At 36.3% G+C, this 10,432-nt stretch overlaps 1 protein-coding gene across 2 annotated transcripts; it reads left to right on the top strand.

Annotated features, from left to right (window-relative positions):
• Positions 1-986: 986 nt before the first annotated feature.
• Positions 987-9,962, top strand: KERA (keratocan). 2 transcript variants are annotated; one of them, XM_069580670.1, is made up of 4 exons: positions 987-1,255; positions 1,424-1,475; positions 2,797-3,690; positions 7,737-9,899. In XM_069580670.1, exons 3-4 carry the CDS (start codon positions 2,805-2,807, stop codon positions 7,907-7,909), a joined length of 1,059 nt encoding a protein of 352 aa, XP_069436771.1. In that variant the 5' UTR covers positions 987-1,255; positions 1,424-1,475; positions 2,797-2,804; the 3' UTR covers positions 7,910-9,899. The 2 variants fall into 2 exon arrangements, with proteins under 2 accessions (XP_069436771.1, XP_069436772.1); XM_069580671.1 differs by lacking the exon at positions 987-1,255 and having other exon boundaries at positions 1,293-1,475; positions 7,737-9,962.
• The last annotated feature ends 470 nt before the right edge of the window (positions 9,963-10,432 follow it).

Genomic DNA, 10,432 nt, shown 5'->3' with positions numbered 1-10,432 from the left:
TTGCAAGGGAAGCCCTGTGAGAAAAGCAAATAACCCTTAATTTTTTTTTTTTTTTAAGATATAAATGTGCCTGTTGGGCTACTAAGAGATCATGTCTGATTTAGATCTTGGGCTAAAAAAGCCCTTAAATTGAAGGGTATTTTCCATTTGAGAGTGTAGAGTATTGCTACAAAAAGGCTAACGTTTCCTATCCTTTACAACAAACTTGTGAGGGGGTCCAGCCCTGTGTTGTAGCTGACAAGACTGTGTTTAAGAGAAAGGCAGTAAGTGGTTCAGAAGAAGTTTTGTGAGTCCAGTGCTCCCTGATCTTCACTTTGTTCCCTCTCTGATAATACTTGCCTGAGTAGTGTCAAATAAGTCATATCAGTACACATTTCTTTTCTCAGAATGAGATAGATTTAGAAAACACAATGATTATAATCAATCAACAGGATAACATCTGAAAATGAGATTTTCAAAAATTTTTATCTTTCCTTAAGAGGCATAACTTTTTTTTCCCTCAAATACAAGAACTAGAAGAAACATTATCCTAAACTTATATGCTAAAGAAACAAAAGAGTGCAGCATAAGGTCCTATAATGCCCTAAATGCAAAACATCTGTTATAAAGAGAAAAAAATCTCATTTTAATAGCTATTTGGAATAAAGCTCCCAATATGAAAGAGAGACAGAAGAATTACTTCTATAAAACAAAGCATAACAGCATATTTAGTGCCAACATCAGGTAGAGCTTTCCAGATTTCATTTTAAAATTTCTCAAATATATTTTCTATCTCTTTTTCCCTTATCAAAATCAATATATCTAAATAGAATTTCAGCAACTGTTTTATACAAGAAAAAATGAGTAAAAGATTTCCATATAAAGAGGACATTGGCCCTTATTTCTTTGTATCCAATTAAAAAAAAGAAAAATGCTTTAAAATCTCTTTTTTTGTTGTACTTGAAATTAAAACTGCGTTTAGTTTCTTGCTGTTACTCCAGATCACCGCATTACAATATCTTTGGGACTGTGAGCTCAGAGTTTGAAAATGACACTGAATTTTTGTTATGGGTTCTTGAGATTAAAGTTAGAATTTTCTGTGCTGGGCTGCCTGGGTACGGAAGTGCTGTGGTTGTTGGAGGGGTTAAAGCTGGAGCCATGGATGCATATATATTAGGGAGGATTTATAAGAACACCAGTGTGGAGCCTGGGTCAGTCCATTACTATGAGTGAGCAGTGACCAATAGAAAGGGAAGAAGAAGATCCAAGAGCTGAGGTAAGCGGTGTTCTGAGGCTCTGTCAAAGTGGAAACAATAGATCAAAGGTGTTCATGGTGGCCGGTCAGAGGAGGTTGTATTTTTTCCTCACAGGAGGCTTGACAGCATAAAATAAAAACAAATTCCCTTAGTCAAAGTTTTCTTTTTTTTTCCTTAACTGATTTTAGCAAACTTCAGCTCCAGACACAGGACTCAAGCGATACATTCCTGGACAGCAAGGTAAATTATTTTTTACAATTTTCGTAACTCTTAAAGTTAAGAATTCAAAGTTATGATTCATCTGAGGCAGGGTTACAGCGTCAGTAACTAAAGCAAATCCATATTCTGAAAAAAAATAATATTTTAATGTTTCTGGAGGATGACCAGAGGAGCATTCTGCAATCACAAGAAATTTGACAGCTCGAGGAAGCAGCTCTGAGCTTGCCTTGATTTAGTGGCAAAATCAAAAGATCAGCATTTCTAAACGATGCTCATTTTGTCTTTTCCTAAGGAAGCAGTAAAATTTATTTGGTCTTCATTACCAAGGGTTTGAACTAAATGTACCTTGGTCAGAATGTTACTGTTATATAGATACACACACACACATACACACACACACACATATATATTTTTTTCACGTTAGGATAGTTCTATTTTCCCATAGCCTTGCTGATACTCAGCTGGGAGGATTTCTGTCTTTTAAATGTCTCACATATCAGTAAGTGTTAACTTATGCTTGTTAGCAGCCATACTGAAACTATGGAGATCACCTGTGCCCTAAGCATGTTCTTTTGTTTTCTTTCTTACTGACCATAGCAATGCCACTTATATAAGTGTGATTATATCTGTATCTATGTCTATACCTATACCTATCTAGAGAGAGTTTCATAATCCAGATTTCTTGGCTAAACAGCCTGATCTTGTATTAAAATATTAGAAATATTTTCCTAAACCCCCAAAATAAAACTTACCTGAGAAGCTGGGCAACAGAGCAAGCGATTAATCACATACTTTTCTTCAAATCCGAAAACCTTCCTTCACACACACACAAAACTGCTGAAGTGTTCTTTGATCTCGCTATTTCTTTGGTTCAAGGGCCAAAGAGCCTGGGAAATCTCACCCAGATGTTCTGCTCATTTAGGAGCAAAAGTAAAAGCATATGCCTGTTTCTTAGGAACAATGTGGACTCTAAATTCGAGTTATTAAAAGGTCACTTTTTTGTACATGTGTGTTCAACTCTGGGTTTCAGTTAACTTCCTTGTATTAAATAGCTTGAAATGGAAAAGCACTTAGAGTTCCTAAAATTTGCTTTTTCTTACTCAGTTTTCATCATGATTGTGTTAAAACTGGAAAGTTACAAGTTGGTGAGTCAGTTTTACTTTTGGAAAATGCTTTGCAGATAGTGCTCACTAAATAGATGGGTAATGATTGATAACTATGCATCAAATGCTGTCAAGTCTTTCCCTCCCTCCCTCCCCACTCACCGAAGAAGCTATGTTTACCGATCATTTTGGTGCACGCAGTTACTTAAAGGTCAAACTCTTTAAATCTCTTACTCTAGATACTATAATGGCAACCACAATCTGCTTCATCATCTGGGTGTTATTCGTAACAGATACGGTGTGGACTCGAAGTGTGAGACAGGTCTATGAGGCAAGTGATCCAGAGGACTGGACAATGTATGATTTCGATTGTCCCAGGGAATGTTTCTGTCCCCCCAGTTTCCCTACTGCTTTGTACTGTGAAAACCGAGGTCTCAAAGAAATCCCTGCTATACCATCAAGGATCCGGTACCTTTATCTTGAAAACAACCTGATAGAAACCATTCCTGAGAAGCCATTTGAGAATGCCACCCAGCTGAGATGGATAAACCTAAACAAGAACAAAATAACCAACTATGGAATTGAAAAGGGAGCCCTGAGCCAACTGAAGAAGCTGCTTTTCTTGTTTCTGGAAGATAATGAGCTAGAGGAGGTACCTTCTCCATTGCCAAGAAGCTTAGAACAATTACAATTAGCTAGAAACAAGGTGTCCAGAATTCCTCAAGGGACTTTCAGCAATCTGGAGAACCTGACCCTTCTTGACCTGCAGCACAATAAGCTATTAGACAATGCCTTTCAAAGAGACACCTTTAAGGGACTCAAGAACCTCATGCAGCTAAACATGGCTAAGAATGCCCTGAGGAATATGCCACCAAGATTACCGGCCAATACAATGCAGCTGTTCTTAGACAACAATTCCATTGAAGGAATACCAGAAAATTATTTTAATGTGATTCCTAATGTGGCCTTCCTGAGACTCAACCACAACAAATTATCTGATGCTGGCCTTCCTTCTAGTGGTTTTAATGTACCATCAATTCTAGATCTTCAACTGTCTCACAATCAACTCACAAAGGTCCCCAAAATCAGTGCTCATCTGCAGCACCTTCATCTCGATCACAACAAAATTAGAAGTAAGTAACCATCAGGGTGTGTCATTGACTAAGATACTCATTAAGTTAACTCTATATCTTCTTTTGTGGTTGTTGTTGTTTCAATAATGTGGGTGTTTTATTCCAACTCTTGTACTTTTAGATTTTTTTTAAAGCATATTTTCAAGTTTTGTCTATTCATAGTGTCAATGATCCAAGAGGTTGAAATCTTACATTGAAAAGTTGATTTTAGTAATCTACAGAGGTATATTATCTGTTGGATAAACTAAATGTCTCTATCTTATTTTACTGAGTAGATTCTTATATTCCTGCCTCAGTGGGCAGACTTACTGAAGAAAGCGTACCAGGCGCAAACAATCTCATGGATAGTAAGAGACAGAATATGATTTAGGAGGTATCAAGAAGGGACCCCAGTCTTAAAGACTGCAGAGAGCTGATGCCTACAGTCACCCTAATTAGAGTTTCTGCTTTAGATCAGTGGGTTTCTCAAACTTTGGAGTATGTAGATGGGTGGCCTCATTCCAGAGTTTCTGACCTGAGACTTTTCATAGCTAGCAAGTATCCTAGAGATGCTGAGATTACTGTTTCAGGGACCATCCATTGGGAACCAATATTGTGCCTTAAGGTTTTGCTCAATTGAAATTAAAACAATTGTCCCTGGAAGGTGGCAATTCCTTAAGACTAATGGCAATCAACAAGGTAGAATACTCACTCCTTTCCTGAAAATAGCTTTGATAAGAGAGAGATGAGTGCAGTGTGCCTTGGAGGCAGAGATGCTGTGAAGGGAAGAAGCTGGAGACATTAAAGGCAAACTTGGCATCTTCACAATTATGCCTGAGACGAGGCTGACTCTGGTGTAGAAGTGGACAACGTCTTGGTCCAGCCACAGGCTATGCTATCAGCCTGTCAAGTGTCCAGGAATGCTCTATCCTCGAACAGGCCCTTAAGGAAGATAATCTTGAGGGGGGCTTCTGAACAACTTTATAAAATACACTCTTAAAGTGAGAATCAGTTGGATGGTTTGTAGGAAAGTAACACAGATAATTGTCAGAAGGTTGTGCCATTTAAGCAAATAATTACATAAATATCCCACTTGTAAGAACAGACCATTTTTGCACTATGAATTCTTCATTTATTTGATATATATATTTTTTTCCTAACAGCACACTTGAGCATAAAATCCAGGAACTAATGAGCAGGCTGCTGCCACAGCAGTGATTTTTTTTTGCCATGGTGATGAGACACATTGTTTAATCTTGTAGTTAAAGCAAAAGATGCAACAGGAAAATATCTTAATAGCTGAATCTGTTGTACTGAACCAAATAGTACCACAGCCAATATCAACCTGTGTATGTGCGTGTGTGTGTGTGTGTGTGTGTTAGTTGCTCAGTCATGTCGACTCTTTGTGACCCCATGGACTGTAGCCCACCAAGTTCCCCGTCTATGGAACTCTCCAGGAAAGAATACTGGAGTGGGTTGCCATGCCCTTCCCTAGGGGATCTTCCTGACCCAGGGATTGAACCCTGATCTCCCGCACTGCAGGCAGATTCTTTACCATGTGACCCACCCGGAAAGCCCAATATCAACCTAAATAAATGTAATTTTTCCTGACAAAAGTTCTATGCTTCTACAGGTGCATTCCTTACCTGACAACAAAAGTCCCATAGACATTTGAGGTAGGAAGTCAGTTTATAAAGGGATTCCACATAGATCCCTGTTTGTGAATTGAGGATTCCCCTGAACTGGGACTATGAGCATGAGAGTGTTCAGGAGTGAGGTAGTAAAATTCAACACATGCTTGGGCACCCATGCAAGGTAATTACATAGCTATACAAGGTTACCCAAAGAAGAGAAGGACTCTGTTCTACTCTGAGTGTTTTTTTCATCGAAGTTGTCTCATGTCTCTGTTTTCCCACATTCCATCTTAATATGCATCAGAATCACCTCGAAGGCTTATAAAAGATTTCTGGGCTCCAGTCTCTGTGTTTCTGACCCAGTAAGTCTGGGTGGGGTATAAGGATTTAGTTCTCAGGTAGTACGGATACTGCTGGTCCACACTTTGAGAAGCACAAATGAGCCCTCAAAGGAATCTTGTGTGCTATTACGAATTTCTGAAGATAGAAAAACTGAGGCTCAACTAGTTGAGGGTATTTTGCCAAGGACAAAGGGTAAGTATAATAGACAGGACCTGAATCCAAGGTTTCCCTTAGGTGATCTTTCTCAGTCCAGCAGTATAATCATAGGACATTTTCTTCAATCTCTAGAGTATAAGGCTTAAGACAGATTTCTAGCAAAAGAGGTAAAAATCATTTTCACAGCTGCAAAGTCTACATAGAGAAATTGATTTACTTGTTTCTTAATGTAGATATCAAGCACAGTCATTTCTATATTCCAAGAAAATAAATGGAAAAGAAGAATTTCCCTGGCAAGAGTTCTTGGCTCATGATTATATCACACTGCGTTATAGTGACTGCTAAAGTACTTAGTTCTTCTTACCACATAATCTACTCTAGTTGTTAATAAATTGGTTTCCCAGAGACATAACTTTTATGTGAAGAGTTTATAGGACAGCAAACATTTATCCAAAATGATAGAAATGTTTATTTCTTCTGAATACTTTAGGGGACTTTAAATGTGGCAATAATGTTACCTATTCAAACAAGTTGCTTCTTGGTACTCTCTCAGAAACATTAAAATTATTTCATGAAAATATAATTACATTTAGAACACTTGTTTTTTACATTCTAGTTATTTAGTCATGCATGGATTATGGGTAATAAGGGTAATAAAGACAAGAGATAACATATCAGAAAGGATATAATCTCCCTAGTAGGCAAGTGACCCTGTGCAGTTGGAAAAGGGTGGGACTCAGCTACTTACTTAATGAAATACCTGGTGCACAAGACCTTACCCACCTGAGTCACTATTTAAGCAATACCCAGGTAGGGAATGTTGCCCAATAAAAGTTGCATCACGATAAGGTGATAATATATGTGAAGAAAAATACCCTGAGGAACACAAATCCGCTATAAAATGCAAGTCATTACTTTTAGCAAGTTAAATTTACAAAATGGTATACAATCAGAGCGAAGCACCTTTGCAGTAAGCATAAAACCCTTCAATACAGTATGAGTCAGTGTGCACCACAGGACACAAAAGGAAGGTCATTGCCAAAGTTAGGCGGGTCTTACCTTCTAAGGGAAGATCTCTTGCTCAACACAATTGCAAAATGGGATAAAGGGAGTATAAGGATTCATTTGAGATCAGTTATTAAGCATACCCATCAGAATTTTGCTGGTTTAACACACCTTTCTCTGCTAAATGCTCCTAAATCTCACTAAAGATGCTGCTGCCAAGGGCTCTGATCCAAGGCAGGTGCGCGATTTCTCACATCCTAACGATGTGAAAAGGCTGACGGGATATTTCCTGGCTTGAATTTTTGTAATTCAATTCTTGGCAAATGTTTTTTCCCAGTTAAATACACCTAAGTATGGAGATTCAAGGTTGTTTTCGGCAAGTATCATGTATACAAAGTTATTTTAATTGTACTTTAAAAGAAAAAAACGTCATCATGTATGATTAGTTTGTGTTTGCATTGTAAATGTAGCTTTCAAGCATTTTCTCTAATAATAGACTGACTCTCTGCCTTCACATCCATCTATTCATCCATCTGCCCCCATACCTACCCATTAATTTAGTACTAGCTCTGAACCACTGTTTCTACCTCTGATGCCCAAATACTACGTTTCTCACTCTAATCACACCTTTTCTGGCCTGTCAAAGGAAGAAGACAAGTGATATATCTTTGTTTCCATCACAGCTCTTAACTATATGTTCTTTCTACTGTTGTGTATTAAGTATAGCAAAATATGGACTGACATTAGTATATGTGCATTGCACATTTTATTCTGTTTATAACTTCCAACTTAGACAAAAGAATGTCTCTCTGTCACCTTCACAGATCAAGCCACCATGCCCTCCATGGGAGTGTCTAATAGCATCTTGGTCTTCCATCCTTAGTCTCTGGCATTCTGCTTCATTCACTCGGACTATCTTTGTCTCCATAGATGTGAACGTGTCTGTAATGTGTCCTTCAGCTCCGACCACACTGCCTGTGGAAGATTCCTTCAGTTATGGACCTCATCTTCGCTACCTCCGTCTGGATGGAAATGAAATCAAACCACCAATCCCTATGGATTTAATGACCTGCTTCAGGCTCCTTCAGGCTGTCATTATTTAAATGTGTCTTCAATAATCTAAAATTCATTTAATAAGTACAGATTTCTGACATGAAATTTGGTTACCATTCATAGGTATAAGATAAAAATCACTTTTCTAACTGCTTACCTGGCCACTATTTTTATTTGTACAACTTATTTTTTCTAATCGAAGTTGCTTTTCCCCGTATATAGCACTGCCTGCTTTTCTTTAATAAAACAAGACACAGAGTCATGATAGTTTATCAACTCAAAGATAGTTCCTTTTTGTCTCTCTCACAGCTTACTAATGCCAATTAATGCAAATACATTGTTATGCAATAGAAATGATGTATTTGCTTGCAAATGTTCAAAATTGCTTATGCAGATACTATAATCATGATACAACACAACAATCTAACAAGAGGTAGAAATTTATAGAGAAAGAGAAAAAAATGAGCTATTTCTTGATCATAATTATAAAGAAATAGATTCATATTGTTAAGTAGCTTTTGTAAGTATCATTTTTATATTTAGCTCAAGAATTGTTATGAAATGCATCAAATACTTTATAGCAAGAAGATTTTAGCTATTTAATACTAAATAACAAAGCAATAGGAATTTTTAGTTCGTTATTATTTCTTATACCTGCTGTGCTTAGGTATAGTATAGCATACTCTTGAAGTTAAAGTCCTACATTTATTTTAATGCATTTCTGAGAGAATTTTAGTGTTTTAACACTTGAAATCCACTTAATTGCAAATCCTTCAGTTCTTTTATTTGCCAGTGTTTTTTTGGATTTTTTAAATAAAAAGAATGAATGCTTTCTAACAAAACAGAAGTAAAATATTTATTTTAGGAGGCTTATTCACAAGTTTTATAAAGAATATATTTTTAATAAAAAGTCTTATGATAACAATTATTTCCACTTTTCTAGCATGAATATATTAAAATATATATTTCCCATTTTCCTTTTTTTAATCAATGAACATAAGAAAAAAGTTATATTCTGATCACTAGACATACCTGTTTCTCATGTGTCAAAAAACAAAACAAGATTTTGTTAAGTAACAAAGTATAGTTTTCTTATATTTCCAACTATGTTAAATACATGTTATTAACAATAAGCATCCCATATAGATTAATACATTTATTCATATATAATTTTCCAGGCATTATTCTGAAAAAACCTATAAATATGATGTATTTCCTTAGAAAAAGGATCATATACATTTGTGAACCACTACATTAATGAAAGTTCAATGTGTAACTTTAATCCAAGGTTTCTCAGAAACTTAATGTTATTTTGTTATGTGAATTCCCAAGAAGAAAATATAAGGTGCAGTATTGCCCCTGTATTTTCATACCAAAATTTATTTAGGAGTGGGAGGAAAGAACAATGAACATACATTGTATAGTTTTTAATGCTGGCTGAAGGTAAGACATTAAGAAAGAATAATTTTACAAAGCTTCAAAGCACATAAAGAAAATTATGTCATACAAATTATGTCATAAAAATACAGGAAATCAGATCTCATTAGGCTGGGGAAAAAGAATTTGTCAAGAGAAACATAATAACTTTAAATATTTGAAAATCTGCCATGTGAAAAAGAGGATAACACATTTTCCAGGAAGCTCCAAAATGAAAAGTAGAACATATAAGTGAAATTTATAAGGTGCTGTGTTTCACCATTAGCCAAGGAAGAACTTTCTAATGTTTGATCAGAGTCATCCAGGGATGGAAGCAGCTTTTCCTGAGGTAGTGTTACCTATTTGAAATTGTTCAAATAGATAGATGATTCAAGAGATACAGCACAGGGAATTATACCCCCTATCTTGTAATAATCTATAATGGAATATAATGTGCAAAAATACTGAATCACTATGCTGTACACCTGAAACTCATACAATGTTGTAAAATCAACTATACTTCTATTTTAAAAATGGGAGAAAGGATATGAGAAGAATTTCTGATCTGAAAGAAAAGTTGTAAAATGTTCCTTTTAGACTTTTTCAACTCTAAGAAATTTTATCCATCCCATGTTTCCTTCCTTCCTGTCTTTTTTATTTCATAAAATATATATTGAGTGCCATAAATAGACTAGACTGGTACACAGGAACTAGTGTGTGTACACAGGGACTGTAATAGTGGCCACGGTGTATACTATAGTGGGTGAGACACAAGCTAGCCAAATAATCATAAAAATATGTAACATTTCATCTGTGATAAAAGATATTAATGGAGAGCTGCATGGTACGAAGGAATTTGAAAGGAGGATTCCCTGAAGAAATAATGGTTAAGAAAACACACAAAAGGTGACAAGTATTTAAACACAGGGTAAAAAGGAAGAAAATTCCACGCAACATTAAAGAGTCTGTAGTCAAGTTGAAGTGACAATTTGGACGTAATTGAAGAGTTTTAAGTCATAAGTGACTATGTTCAGTTCAGTTCAGTCACTCAGTCATGTCTGACTCTTTGCAGTCCCGCTGGACTGCAGCATGCCAGGCTTCCCGGTCCATCATCAACTCCTGGAGCTTACTCAGACTCATGTCCATCGAGTCAGTGA

The sequence above is a fragment of the Ovis canadensis genome, chromosome 3 (genome assembly GCF_042477335.2).
Source record: "Ovis canadensis isolate MfBH-ARS-UI-01 breed Bighorn chromosome 3, ARS-UI_OviCan_v2, whole genome shotgun sequence".
Classification (NCBI taxonomy): Eukaryota; Metazoa; Chordata; class Mammalia; order Artiodactyla; family Bovidae; genus Ovis; species Ovis canadensis.
Note: the sequence above shows the minus strand (reverse complement) of the source record. Positions and strands in the feature narration are given on the sequence as shown.

Coding starts and splice junctions, on each gene's coding strand:
- KERA (XM_069580671.1), top strand. CDS start 2,805: ATGGCAACCACAATCTGCTTCATCATCTGGGTGTTATTCGTAACAGAT. Junction 3,691..7,736: donor CGATCACAACAAAATTAGAA/GTAAGTAACCAT, acceptor TTGTCTCCATAG/ATGTGAACGTGTCTGTAATG.